At 34.0% G+C, this 15424-nt stretch overlaps 2 protein-coding genes across 7 annotated transcripts in view; one reads left to right on the plus strand and one right to left on the minus strand.

Annotated features, from left to right (window-relative positions):
* LOC106075252 (uncharacterized) overlaps positions 1-6493 on the plus strand; it is a 28096-nt gene extending 21603 nt beyond the window's left edge. For all 4 annotated transcript variants that reach the window (XM_056007163.1, XM_056007166.1, XM_056007165.1 and 1 more), the window contains 3 exons: positions 2873-3070; positions 4553-4714; positions 6262-6493. In XM_056007163.1, coding sequence (XP_055863138.1) covers positions 2873-3070; positions 4553-4714; positions 6262-6444 — 543 coding nt within the window. In that variant the 3' untranslated portion in view covers positions 6445-6493. The remainder of the gene's footprint in view (positions 1-2872; positions 3071-4552; positions 4715-6261) is intronic.
* Positions 6494-8219: 1726 nt separating this feature from the next.
* The window catches only part of LOC106075251 (serine/threonine-protein kinase ULK2-like), a 36048-nt gene continuing 28843 nt past the window's right edge, over positions 8220-15424 (minus strand). For all 3 annotated transcript variants that reach the window (XM_056007160.1, XM_056007161.1, XM_056007159.1), the window contains 3 exons: positions 14599-14750; positions 13658-13808; positions 8220-12795 (listed from right to left, as the gene is read on the minus strand). In XM_056007160.1, the coding sequence (XP_055863135.1) occupies positions 12683-12795; positions 13658-13808; positions 14599-14750 (416 nt within the window). In that variant the 3' untranslated portion in view covers positions 8220-12682. The remainder of the gene's footprint in view (positions 12796-13657; positions 13809-14598; positions 14751-15424) is intronic.

Genomic DNA, 15424 nt, shown 5'->3' on the forward strand with positions numbered 1-15424 from the left:
AACAGACACAAAATAGAGCAGTGAGATTCATAACAAACGAATATTCACATTTGACTAGAGTAACACCTTTAGTAAAATCACTAAATTTAGAAAGCCTTCAGGACAGAAGGCTCAAAAGTAAAGTAGCAATCATACATAAAACACTGAACCATAATCTTCAAATACAAAAACAAAATTTAATAAAATACTCTGAAAGACACAAAGATAAAGGCACATTCCTCATCCCATATGCTAGGACAAATTTGTACAAATACTCCTTCTTCCCTAGTGCTATTAGAGCATGGAATGGGTTGCCTGAGCTAGCCAGGAAAACCAGTGACTTTGCAGAATTTAAGTCATTGGTAAATATGCATGACTAAATGCATGACGCGTAGGACGTAATCATCTTCTTTTTTGAAGTAACGTGTGTATTATATAAGATAAGATAAGATCAGATAAGATAAGAGAGTGTGTGGCTGCTGATATTTGAATGAGTCATGTGTTATAACATGTAGACCAAGGATCTATATAAGAAAAAAAGGCTTGTGGTTTTAAAGTAAGCTTCTCGTAGTTGCTTAGCAATAAGTTTTTTCATTAAGTTCCTCATGGGGCAGGGGCGGACTGGCTATATGGGCAAACGGGCAAATGCCCGGTGGGCCGGTCTGGTCGCGACCAAAGAGAAAAAAAATTCAATGCAGACAAGGTAAAAGGTAACAGCAGCAAGACACAAAGGCCCGAACAGGTTGGTTTTTTTTTTAAATTCTTATTACAATTAATTTTGTTTGAAATTGAACAAGAATATCCACACACAAAAGTACACTATACACTGTACGTATTGTCATTTGCAAAACGTTAGACCGTACTTTTTGCTATGCACGAGCGGCATGGACTGCTTTGATGTCTTCGAGGTTGTGTTTGCCCTAATCATTTTGCTGGTCGGCATGGGCCTTTGATGGCACTCCCATATTTTTTTTGCTCCTTCCCTCTCCCGTCTTTTAATGGTTCCAATGAAATTTAAACAAAAAGAGGGATGAGAGAGGTTAAGTTACAAAACATTGATATAACGCAGCAAAAAAAAATAAATAAATAAAAAGGCGCGACAATTAGCTCTTTAACAAAACTTAATAGAAATTAACTTAAACACATACACACAGCCGTGAAATTGCAAACCACCCAACTTATTCATAGCTCAATATGGGTATAAAGCTCTACTTTCTGCGATTTGAAAAGAAAAAGTAAGTTTCTTTTTGTTTATTTTTAATAACATAGAATCTAGATCTAAAAATACTACACTTAAGGCTTACAAAAAAAATATTTAATTAAAAAATAAATCTAAATCAATTTTTAGACCATTAGATCTATAATTAATGGCAAACTTATGCTTAGTATGAAGTCATTAATGATGAAAATTATTACAATCATTACAATAATTTATATAGCGCTGTCACATCTTATATTTAGTGAAAGGATATTTATATTTTAAATAATGGGTCATGGTATATTCATATACAAATCGCGTTAATGAGAATGTACTAGGAGGAAGCAAGAGCTTTTCACATTAAGTAAGTGTCTCTTTAACCGTTCTACTTTCTCTTATCTTTTAATGGAATGGGTTGCCTGAGTCAGCCAGGAAAACCAATGATTTAGCATATTTTAAGTCACAGATCAACAAGCATGACTAGAATGACACATGAAATGCGTAAGAGGTAAAAATCGTATTTTTTGAAGAAACGTCTGTAATCTATAAGTAATACCAAAAAGCTTCAAACTCATTAGGCTGCTATTGTATTGTTTATAGTTTTCAGACTACATAAACGTATAAATAGAATACATTATGTAATCCTACGAATGCATAGATCCAGTTTTCGATGCGTTATCAAACTTTATATATTTTGTAGAGAATCAGGCTGTAGAGAATCAGTCGCTGGACTCCAGTCAATAGCAGCTTTGGTTTTTGAATTTTTTAAAGCGGAAGAGTAGCAAGCTAATTGCACTGTAGATACCTCAGAATATGCATTTTTAATCCTTAAAATAACGGAAATAATGCTTGGTTCCGGGGCTTCGCCCCGAACCCCAGTGGGAGAAGCTCACAGCGCTCCCCCGGACTCCATACCTGCCCTTTGGCGGTGTGTACTGTCTTTCCACTAATTATAAGAAGATAGTATTCTAGGGTTAAAAAAAACGTTTGTAAGAATGAAAGATCAGAAAGTGATGAAGATTAATTACATATACACACACACACACACACACACACATATATATATATATATATATATATATATATATATATATATATATATATATATATATATATATATATATATATATATATATATAATTGCGGAGTGGGGTAAAAATCCCCCACCGAAAATATATGGCATGCCATTTGTGGGCCGGTTTATATGGTAATGCCCGGGCCGATTTTGATACCCAGTCCGCCCCTGTCATGAGGTGAACGGGCTTTAGGGTTTCTAGTAGGCCTACTTGTACATTTAAAAAAAATTGAAAAAAAAAAGTTTTGACGAATTGATTCCTGAGTGTCACAATGTTTACTTTCGTCTCACATTTCTTTAATATATTGTACTATAGACTATACGGGGGGAAAATAAAGATATTTGTTAACAAAAATTCTGAATTCAACTAAGCCGCTATGAGTTACTTATGGAGACAAATTGTTGGTCGCTGTACTGGCTTCATGGCATTCTTAACCTTTATTTGTATTCTTTACATATGTGTGTGTGTGTCTTCACTGTAAGACCGAATTGCGAAATGTAATGCCTACATGTTAAGAACGTTTTGGCTTTGAGGGTCTTGTTTACGTTGCATCCAGAACTGAAGTCACTTAAAAAATAACATTGCTAGTTCTATACAATATTTTCTCTTTTGTCCACAGTTGAATTTGGCCTCCTGTACATTGAGGGATTCGCTGGACACTTTCTTTGCTTCCTTCTCTCGGGGTCTGACCTATTTAAACCTCCGAGATTGTAGACTCACGCCATCGGATATTGGCGCCCTTTTAGGGTGGTCTGGGGTGTCGACGCTCAGGGAATTGAACCTAAGCAGAAATAACCTTACCTCTTTATCTTCCCTGGTGAGTTGAGTTAAAGCAATATGTAATCAAGTTAAAATGTAATAAAGTTTTTAAAAAATGTATTCTCATCACGTCATAAATAGTGATGTGATTGGTGATCGATTAACTCTTTGACTGGTGCACTTGAAGATCTCAAGATCGAATACTCATAGGCCTATATGTGCTGATGTTGTTAGGAATGTACATACTACAATAATGTGGCTACATATAACTAATCCAATCTACCATGTATGCTTATGTATTGACTTGAAACATGAATTTGAATAAAACCTTGTAATCCTTCTTTGCAACAATGTAAACATACATTTTCATTTACAGATATGTATATAAATTTTCAACCTCTGTGTAGAGATTGGGAGTCACTTAAGAACAGAAGACTAAAAAGCAAAATACAAAAAAATACTTTTAAAAAACAAACAATGCTTATATTAAGTGTATCAATTAGTTTGGATCAGTCATGTTATTAAATTTGTAATTGATCTAGACTAACAATAAAAAAAATCTGTGCGATTAGAAATATTATATTTTTACCAGTTGCTTTAAGCTTCTCACTACGTTATCACTTGTCTTGACCAGTTGGAAAGGGGGTTTAGGGGAGAATTAACAGGGTATCTGGGAGATCGCTTTTTAAATGTGTTTAAAAAAAAAATTAAAAAATGACCTGAATTCGAACTTGTGGGCTAAAGCCTTCTCATGCTTCTCAAGCTAACGCGTTAACTACTCTGCTAGCGAAGAGTGTATGATTGTATAGTTATCTATTGTTTCTATTTCATGTTTGTGTTCACTCAGACAACAAGCTAAAATAAAGGGGACTCATTCAGCTTATACCACCAATGCAGTCAAGTACTATTTATTTCCCTTGTTTGAGATACAAAACAAAATAATTACCAATAGTTAGTTAACTAATTTTTTTTTATTTTTGTGTTGTCAGGTAAAAGAAATAATTGTGCAACATTTCAGCTTAATCCGAGATTGGAGGTCGGAGAAATAACGTGTACAAACTTTTTACCAGACAGACAGATACACAGACAGACAGAGTTGATATAAGCTTTGTAAAAAGTAAAATAGCTACAATACATAAAACACTAAGCCATTATTTACAAACACAAACACACATAAAAATATTCAGAAAGACACAAAGATAAAGTTAGGCCTATATTTTCTTTTTCCATATGCGAGGACAAATTCATACAAGTGCACCGTCTTCCCTTGTGCTTTTAGAGCATGAAATTCAGAAATCAACGAGGAAAGCCATGGACTTAGAGCAGAATTTACGTCTCTAATTAATGTTGAGAAGGATCGTCTATAATGTATAAGATAAGATATACAATACAAATTATAATCAATGTTGATCCAAAATGATTTTCAATTATCTATCCACCCATTCCAATCCACATGTTCCTGTCATCTAAATCTGCTCACTCTTTCATCCTCACTTGCCTGTATAAGCCTATCTGACGTGTGTTGAATGACTGTTTACAGATAGCCTCGTTGTTGATTCGAATGGAATACATCACGTGTTTCTCCGTGTCTTTCTGCTCGCTGACCACTGAGGACATACGCTACATTGTCCGGCACTGTATGGACTGTAGCCAACTCAAGGTTCTGTGTGTCCAGTCATTCATTCCCCCACCCCATTATGAGGTAAGAGTAGCGAATTATCGGACATTTAGAATGTGCCAATAGTTTTACACATTTCCACTTGAGTTCAAACAAAAGAATAAAACTAACTCCAGATAAAATATTTAAAAAGCAAGATCGGAAAAAAAAAAAGATTCTTTTTTTTTCTTCTAAAATTGATTAGGCAAGCCATGGAACTATACTAATTGAAACTTGCACAGTTTTAGTGGAAGTAAAAAAAAATATACACATATCGATGAATTTTAAAAAGGAAAGCTTAAAAAAATATTATAGTGTAACATGCGAGTATATCAATTGGGGGAAGAAATGGCCCAAGGACATATCCAGCATGTATGGTCTTGAAATATTAATCAGTAGCAGTATGTAGTATGTTTTAGTGACGCTGGTATTGTGTTGTTATACCAATATGTCCTTTCGGGTGACAAGTCCGAGGACGCGATAACTTTAATCGGTGATAATGGAATACAAATACATTTAAGAAACTGAATTCTTTAATATCCCAAATTGGAATCTCAAAATAGTCAAAGTAAGAATACACACTAAAAATTAATTTGAATAAAAGAGTCACATAAATTCAACACGAAACAGCCTATGAATTGACCTTAATTATTGTCTCCTTTTGATTATACTTGGCCTAAATTTAATTTCTCCAATAGCTTAGACAAAATAGAATCTCTGCTTATTTTAAAGCTGTTTAGTTCTATAGTGACTTCTTGAATAAAAAATGTAAACATCTTGATGAGTTCTGGCGACCTTAACACTTTTTTTTTGTTTATTTACGAGACACGACAATTAGTAGAACATCCACTTTTTGTATTCGGTCGTTGTCTTGTATAAAACTAAACTGTTGAAGGCGTAATATATCTCAACTAATAAAACTTCGACAACTTGAATAAGTTCCTTTTCTTTAGCAATACTAAATCGAACTTTATCTATAATATAGACAAAATCAATTTGTGATAAAATGAAATAAATGTAGTAGACTTTAATATCTTTAACAAAATCTAACTCACTACAATAAAACAACCTTTCAGTCTCACGTTCTGGAACCATCTCCCCTAAGACCTAATGACGACAATGCCACCTATGTTGCATCATTCACTACCAATCGCTAACCTCTTTCTACCGTCTACAGAAAGGCACATTCCTCATCCCATATGCTAGGACAAATTTGTACAAATACTCCTTCTTCCGAGTGCTATTAGAGCATGTAATGGGTTGCCTGAGCCAGCCAGGAAAACCATTAACTTGGCAGAATTTAAGTCATTGGTTAATATGCATGACTGAATGCATGACGCGTAGGACGTAATCATCTTCTTTTTTGAAGTAACGTCTGTATTATATAAAATATAAGATGATACCGTCACCATAGAAACACACACACACTCCATAACACCAATACAATTACATTTCTATCTCATTGCTTTGACTACAGTACACGCACATAGTTTTGTGTTTGAATTTAATGGATTTTGGTTAACTTACTGCATACTTTTGTTCACTTCTGATTCACATAATCTGTTAACAAAATACATACTTTATGTCTGCAGGTGAAGGGAATTCTCGAAGACTGCGCCAATATCACTACATTGCAGAAGTGTGTTGTGTTGCCAGAAGCCTATGCTTTCCCAGGAACACACATATCGCAAAGGGCTGAGAATCACCACAGAACAGTGTCGCTCTGCCATCAGTACCTAGAACAACTTGGAAGATCGGACATTGAGTTAGAATGATAGTTCAGCCCTTTTCTATCAGTTTGGTTAAATTATGCTTGAGACATAAGGTCGTTGTTTTTTTTTTTTATTTAATTATAGTTTTGGAAAATGTTGGTGACCAGTCTCGTGTTATTTGATATTTGTAAGCTTGCAGATTTAGAGAGAGAGAGAGAAAAACCGAACTCTATAGATCTAGCTCTGGTAAATCTGCCTAGCCTAGTAGTGCAAAGCTGCTTAAATACCGGTATAGACAATAATTCAACCCATACAGTGGAGCCTCGTGAGTCTTCCAAAGAACCAACTTCTAGCAGGATGATGGTGAGATTTAAAAAAAAAACAATTGTTCTCGTTTGATGTCTTCAATCTGCTACTTAGCCAAATATTTACAGTACGTTGTCTTACTGCTCTGTGTAGGGGAGGGATAAGGCGCTCAGTTGCTGCCAACAGGTAAAGGAGTGGTTGAAAATAAGGGGGTGGGGGGTAAGAACCATTAGTTAACGTCATTTACTTGGCCTAAATAATAACGTACATCTCTACTCTTGAAATCAAATGTACATGATAAGGCTGGCAGCTTTGTCACTTTACTAACACGACCAAACACTCGTGGTGGCTCTTATTTCGTTCGTGTTTCCTTGAGGTATCTGCACTATTTTCAACTCAATCTTCCTATGATGTGGTCTTCCTCTGTTGCCCTGTCTCCAACTATCTAGAAGGGCCCGTAATACTTCTCAGTACTAGACAGCTATAACAAATATCAACAACAATTAAGTAACATTTGCTTCTGACAAAACAAGTCTTTTTGTACGTAGAAACTGCAATAATCATGTGATGTAGTCGTAACTAGATTCATTTGTAATCAATCGTAAAATGTCAACAAAACTAAAATGGAATGGTTTAGTTCTCTCGATAGCTTGTTTGTGTAGCCAACTGTTCGGACAGACACCATATTATGGGGCAATAGTGAGCGCTTCATTTCATACAATGCAGCTAGTGAATACTTTAGGCTAGAAAGAGAGATCCACATTTGGCGCTAACGACTGAACAGTTTGTCTCTATGAAGACTGTAAAATTGATACATAAAATGTCTTGAGTATCCTTTACATTTACTAATCTGCAAACTCGCACTGATACCGAAACACAACACCAGTAAGGTGACTTGAACTGTCCATTCATATTGTATTGGGTATAAATGCTTTTCTGATCACTACATATTCATATGGAGCTATTGAACTAAGAGGCAATGAACAGAGTAACACCATTGAACAAACTGGACATTTTATTTCAACAGTTCTAATCTTTTTTCATGAATGTCCACTTCTTGTACAAATCAGTTGTAGTTCACTTCCAGGCTAGTGATTCACTACCAAAGCCAAGCACAAGTGTCAAATAGAATACAAACTAAAATTCCTGAATTTCTCCTAATTGATTTGATGTGCAGTGGTGGTTTGAGTAGCCTTCTATGATTCCATATGTTTTAAGTATGAAGGTTTCTAAAAGCTTATCATGTTTCACTTAGTCTACCAATGTGTTCATAAAACAGCATAGACTGCTTCAGAATCTCTTGTTATCCTGTCTACATGGACTATAGGATTGAAACTCTTCAGAACTCTAATCTGAAAATTCTTGTCATGTTTAGTTTTCAAATTTAATGATAAAGAAAAGAACATGTTTATTCAAAGATATTGATTTTGTTTCCCTACAATCTGTCAACTTTATGTAATGTCTATCTTGTACTGAAGAACTGTTTTCTTAACTGACAAATTGTTTATGCATAAAGTGGTTCAACACAAGAGTTTTATGAATAAATGTATTTACATACAAATTTGTAGTAACTTGATAGTCTTGTGAACATGTAGCACATAAAATGATAACTGACAACTAGAGACAGTGATGATATAGAAGTCAATAATTCAACACAAATCTACCAATGAGTTAAAAACCAAAAGGATAAAAATGAAACTGATAATAACAGGAAAATGATCTCTGAACCTAGACATATGACTTTTTGAACACACACATCAAAGCAGTAGACTGTACACAATACAAGTTTATGTTAAGATCTTTCACAGTCTTTTCATATATCAAGGATTTCAACATACCATTCATAAAACCAAACATTTGAAGTACTTTTGATACAGCAGAACTTACTAGACAAACTTTGTAAACATTCTCTCTCACCTTCAAGTTCTCTCCCTTGATTCATTCATCTTATGTACATGGAACCAACAAACGGTACATATGTCTCACCATAAATAAAGATCACAATGACCAAATAATACAATGGAATCAAATGTTGGATTGATATGGAATTAAGAATGATATTCTATACAGAGATATAGTTCTACACACAGGGTTTGAAGATTCAATAGTATGTTACCCATCCCCTTATTTCCATTGCATGACATCACTTCATAAACCATTTCAAAATAACATGTCAATGCAAGGAGGCAAGGAACTAGTTGACATGTCAATGCATGGAACTAGTTAACATGTCAATGCAAGGAACTAGTTGACATTACTTTTCTGACCAAACAACACCAGGGACTCTTCTTGCAATAGTGCACACCACTGGAGAAGAAAACAATGGTCAGGAAACAAAGTCTTCTATCTACCATATGAGTTTGGTTTGCTGGGAATTGGAACTTGTATCCTATTGATATAATATATTTCATTTGAATGCATATTTAAAAATAACTGAAAAATTGTCTATCCCTCCTATTAGGATTAACCCCCCCCCCCGGCCATTAATAGTAAATGAGTTGATAAAGGAGTTTTTTTTTGACATTGCCATAGGCTGTAATGAAATGAAGTCATTCTGACATAAGAAGTTTATCTTACTTTCTTCCACATAAGGACAGAACCACACTTGCTAAATGATGAGCCACTAGCTGTCCCCATTATGCTCAGACTTGATTGAAAGTTGGAGCTATGCCACATCCAGGGGAAGAAGGGATGGACTGTTAAACTTACAGTCCTGAATTAGAAACAGTTCCAAATAACTTTGTGGGGAATCAAAAGAGACAACTGCCAAATGATACATTTCATCCATAACATTCAAAGTTTCTGAGATTCTTTTTCAAATCAAAACATTATTGCAGCTGACTAGACACACACAATCTATTGGAATACTTTGTTAAAAAATGACACCAAAGAATTTAAAATGGTTTTAGGCTCCACATATTGCCATGCAGAGGTTTTGGTTTCTTCTTGAAACAGAACAGGAGTAAAATATCTGAGAGAATTTTAATCTTTATGGCATGGGCAGTCAAGTGGTAAAATGACCCTGAGTCCACTCAACTTTTGGGAAGTAAAAGAGGGCGGCTGTTGCATTGGCCACATGGCACCTTCTTAAGCTGTTGGGCATAGAAACAGATGAACCTTTTTTATCCTCTACCCCCCATAGATAGCCTTTGTCTGAAAGGGTTACCTTGACCTCTCCCATAAATACATGTTTTGTTTCATTTCAACATAAAGAAAGATGTGGGAGTAAAGTATTGGTCACCTTTTCTCAGGATTCAGAAAATTGATGAAGATTATGTTTTATAAACAAATGTCATGTTGTGGTAAAACAAAAGAATGAGGATGAGTTTCCTGAGTTCATTTCATGAACTCTCGATCCATCTGTCCACTCCTCTTGCCATTCTCTAGATCACTACAGGATCAAACCCCACAGGTTATCACATTATTCAAGATGGTTGTTATTGCACTCAAAATAAAATGAACAATTTAACTACATGTACAAAGACAGTGCCATGAGGGAAGGATTAAAAAAATAAAAAGAAAAAAAAAAGGTAAAAATTAAAAATCAATATATACAGTTTTGAAAAAAATATGCTTAAAATTAAAAAAAAAAGCATTGATCAGTATGTCTTCTGAGAGCCTTTATGAAGCTATTTATAGATAATTTTATATTTGTCACTTACTGACACATCTGGATTGATAAGGTCATTACTTTGCAATTATTTCACAATTTAGTTGAAATACAAAAATCATGATGGTCAGAATCTACAAAACTTTTAGAATTTGGCTAAAGCTGATAGTTCTAATCATGGTAACAAGTGTTTAGAGAAACACCTCAAAGTTTGACACACTGTCAAGTCATACAATTAGCAAGCCCTTGAAATAAAAAGTTGATACAAACAAACTACACAAACAAGGAAACTGTTAACAAAAATGGTAATTAAAGCTAAATTAAAATCCAAAATAAAAATAGTTCCAATTTGGTTTTGACTGAGTCTGTTTACTATAGTATTTGCTTTCATGCTGTCCTTTTTGATTGCAGCTCTGCAGAGATGATTGGGAGACTTTCTATTTACATGAACTGGAGGTGGGAGGCTGATCTATATTTATCGCTTCTTCATCAGGGTCTATCTTAAGTTTCAGGACAAATAGAATGACATTATTTAGATCACATGACTCAATCACACACATACACAAAAAACTGGAGATGTCATGAAATCAACAGCCAACAAAGTTAAAAACAACAAGCTACAAGAAACATTATTATAGAAACTGTGGAAAACAGGAACAGCTCATGATGCATTTGACTGCAGGAAACAAGTCTGACTTCTGCAACTGTCAGGCAGAAGTACAATGTATATTGAAACACAAATATATTTTAAAAAAAAAAAAAAGCTGAATACTTCGATGGTTTCAAAACTCCAATTATTTTGACCTCATCTTTATTATAAAATATAATGCTTATACTAATTTAAAAAGGGGCAGGTTGATCATATGCAAAGAATATATACTAATTTAAAAAGGGGCAGGTTGATCATATGCAAAGAATATATACTAATTTAAAAAAGGGCAGGTGGATCTTATGCAAAGAGTATATAAAGTAATTAGGTTAAAAAGAAATGCAAGTATGTCTGAAAATACTTCTTGGCTAACATTCATAGCATCAAAACTCCTTCTTAACATGAAGTTTAAAAACATGTAATTTGAAGCTAATTTTTTTAGTGAACCTCTGATTCCTAATTTCATAATTCATTCAAAAAATAAGTGACTGAATTCAGTGATTCTCAACTAACTCGAATGTATCTTAATTTAAGTCAGTATTTATCTAATGAAACAAATGCTCAACAACCAATTATTTCTCTGAATAAGATAAATGAAACATTATTCTGTGATAGAGACAGTTTACACCATTAGGTGTATTACAATCATGAAGTTTGATAATCCCTTGTTATATATAATCAATGATATCTTCAACAAAATAAAGTTTGACTAAAACAAAATACAACAAAAAAAAATAGTATCAGCTAGCTGCCAGATTTCTGTCCCAAGTAATGCCAGACTTAGAATACAAGAGCTACTGAAATGAAAACATCTATAAAACGTTCCATCAGTAATTTATTTAAGAGTAATAATACAGCACAATATAAATAAAAGAGAAAAAAAGTATTTCCCAGTGGTCATCCAATGACCAGCACATAAGTTTCAGTTGTAATGACCAGTAGATGGTACATGAATACATTGTTTCAAATAATTTAATTTGCACAGTTGTTAACAAAATGTTAATGATGACATAAAAAAAAATGACTTCAGCTGTTGAATGCTGGTTGTTGTGCAGTAAAATCATGATGTGTCACAAGGATATGCCTTTCTATATACAGATGTAGTTTAAATCTCAGTAGGGTCTTGATATTTAAATCCCATCTAATTACACAATGAATTGGGATGCTCAAAGTTTAGTGAATCATACAACCACAGCTATCCCATGAGTTTGAGTAAAACTAGGTTTGACTTAAGTTAAAAACAATTGCTGATAGTCAATGTCAAATACCACAACAGGGAAATTTGGTTTTATGAGTTGCGGATCCAACACTTCTCAGACATGAACACACAAGATTGGCTGGTTCTGTCTCCTTGTATAGTAACAAAGTTGACTGCTTTGAACACATAGCACTTGAATGAGTCCTACCCTTTGGTTCACTGGAAGCCTAACTGTTTGACCTACTGAGTAAAGAGCCTCTAAAAATAAGGTGAGGAGATGGCATAGTACAATGAAACCTTTCTTGCAGTCAGCCCAAGTTTGGTAGTTTCAAGTTTCATGGTATAATCCAAGAGTGAAAGGATTCACTTAAAAAAAAAAAAAACACCACAGGCTGAAAACACTACAATTTGAGGATATGTTCTTAGGAAGAATCTGTGATCAACTAATCAAGTATTGCAGTATTCAAGCAAGACTGAGTCATTCCATCTGACGCAGGATGCCCTGGCTGTGCCAAGTCATCAAGTCATGCTGATAAGGCTATGACTGCAGCTGATATCTCTGGTTGTCAACACTCATGTGTTGATGATGGCGATCAAAATAGAGACCATCTGATGTCAAAATGGACAACCGGCTCTCAACAGACTTGCGATCTAAATAGATGGAAAAGAAAATAAAGTTAGAAATATCAAATGAGGATTCAAATAGGACTGAAAGCTGAATTACATTCTTCACTCCTATACTTCAACTGTTTTTATCTATTTGATGGGAGATTGGATTGGTTTTTTACAAAGCTATTATCAACTCACTCTGTCAGGTAAAAAGTTTGTACGTTATTTCTCCCACATCCAATCTTGGATCAAGCTGAAATTTTGCACATTCATTTTTTTTACCCGACAATCAAGATTCAATAAAAGAAAATCAACCAAAAAAACAATTAGTCAAATATTTTGTTTAATATTGAACACGGAGAAAGAAATTCTACTTGACTGATGTGGTGGTCTAGGTTAAATTAGTCTCCTTGTACAGAGAAATAGGTTGCCACTTAAAAGTTTGAAGCTAACAATAGATAATTATAAAACCTATTTTCATAAGCACATTGCTGTCACAGTGGTTAGTGTGTGTTGGCTTGAGCCCTTGAATTTAAATTTAGGTTGTTCAACTTTTTTTTTAACAAATGCATTTAAAAGCCATCAGCGTAACATTCACCCAGATAGCCCCCCTTCTTTCTCCCTCCCCCCTCCCAATTAGATTCATAGCGTATTGAGAAAGCTAAAAGCATTCAATTGCGCTAAACAAAAACAATTGGTAAAAATATTTCTAATCGCACAGATTTATTGTTTTAGTCTAGATTTATTACAAATTTAATTACCTGCACACGACCGATCTAAACTAATTAATACTACTATGATTAATATAAGCTTTGTTTTTTTTTAAAGTATTTTTTTTTTCAATTTTCTGGCTTAGTTTCTTTTTTATGCCTATCATAAGCTCAATTTCTGATCTGAGACTTACATTTAACAAGCATGTGTTTGTCATTTTCATTGCGGGCTGTTTGTGCTAAGCTGTGAAGCAATATCTGAGCCACCTGGTAGCGACGCACTACCTCAGCAACGTTTTCTGGTGAAGAGTTCTTGGAGCATTCATCTAGAGCAGCTGTCTGACACTGTGAAGTGGAGTGGAAACAGTCACTTGAAAAATAAACAATTCCTGCTTTGCAGACAAGTCTTGATGAAATGCTTAGTAGTAATAAATGAGAAAATTATGAAGTGCATGTATGTTTCCAAGGAAACGATCTAAGGGGAGTGAGTGTTTTTGGTTGGTTAGACTGGAGGATTTCTGATGAAACCATGAGCTGGTCTGTCATAATGAATTTTGAGAATAGTCATTTGTGTGATAGCTGAGTGTGTTTTCAAGAGATGTGAGACAGTAAAGACATGCTTTTGTTGTGAGTGATTTTGTTACATTTTAACATTTATTTTATGTCTGTTCAATTTTAACGTTATTTTTGATTAAAAATATAATAGGCATACATTGGTTTAGTTAAATTAGTTGTTGAGAGCTACAAACCAATTACTGTGCAATAATGAAGAACAAAGAATGAAAATATGTTATTTATGACCCAAATTTAATTTTTATTCCTGTTTCTTTATAAAGTCACAGCCTGATTATCATTTTAACTGTTTAGTAACAAATTTTCAGTCAGTTATCTATTTATAAGATTCTTTAGTTATTGTTTTTATGATTTTTTGTCACATCTGCAAATTTTATGCCAAGGCATATCATTTTTATTCTTTCACTATTGTGAAGTTATATTAAATAGGAGAAAGTGTCAAAGTGAGCAAAAAGTACAAACATAGAAAGAGGAGACAAGTATTTCAATGTACACTTGTTAAAACGATTTTGATGAGGTCAGCTGCTATACACTTAGAAAACATCACATATATATATCTCACCATGTGTATTGCTTGGTTGTAAATGAGTTTATCAGCAGTAGCCATGACCAACTTCTGTGTGAGTGGAGTCTTGCAGTTCTGTGTGAACTCTTTGTGGATAGTCTTACACTTGTCCACCACGTGATGGTAGTAGGTGTTCATCTCACCCAGCACTACAACAACAGCAACACATCAAAAAGTTATTCAGAGATTGAACACTATAGATTGTTAAGTGGTAGTACTAGAGTAGGATTCATCTCAGGCATGACTAGAAGAACACCCTACTTGTGGGCTATTTGATGGAATATTTTGAATAACATGAATGAAACTTTATAGTTTATCAAGAGAAGTATTGGCTTTGTAAAAACATGATTCATGCACTGTTAAACTTGTTTATCTTTTCTGAATGTGTAAACCATTTTATCAACTTGAAGATATTTTGGTGTATTTTCACATTAAGTGACAATAAGGTTCAATTACATTTCTGATGGTGCTAATTTTTAGTTATTCAGAGACAAACATTACAGAATTTTTCAACAAACAGTTTAGAGCAATGATTACCAGCATACCTAAGCATACAAAAAAAAATAATTTCTGAGATTTAAAAAAAAAAATGTATTTGGTTTTAAAAATATAAATCAATTAGGAACAATTTAAGAAATGGACATAGAAAATCGAAAATAATATGTAGAATTTGTGCCAATTATATATGCCAATTGTAGGATGTCACATAAACCATTTGGCTCCCTCTTAACTCCTCCTCTCTGTAATTATTTCCAAGACCAGACAGACTTATACATTTTGTTCAGTTGTAGTTCACTTCCTAGTTATGGTTTAACTTCAAAAA

This window comes from Biomphalaria glabrata, chromosome 12 (genome assembly GCF_947242115.1).
Source record: "Biomphalaria glabrata chromosome 12, xgBioGlab47.1, whole genome shotgun sequence".
In the NCBI taxonomy this organism is placed as follows: Eukaryota; Metazoa; Mollusca; class Gastropoda; family Planorbidae; genus Biomphalaria; species Biomphalaria glabrata.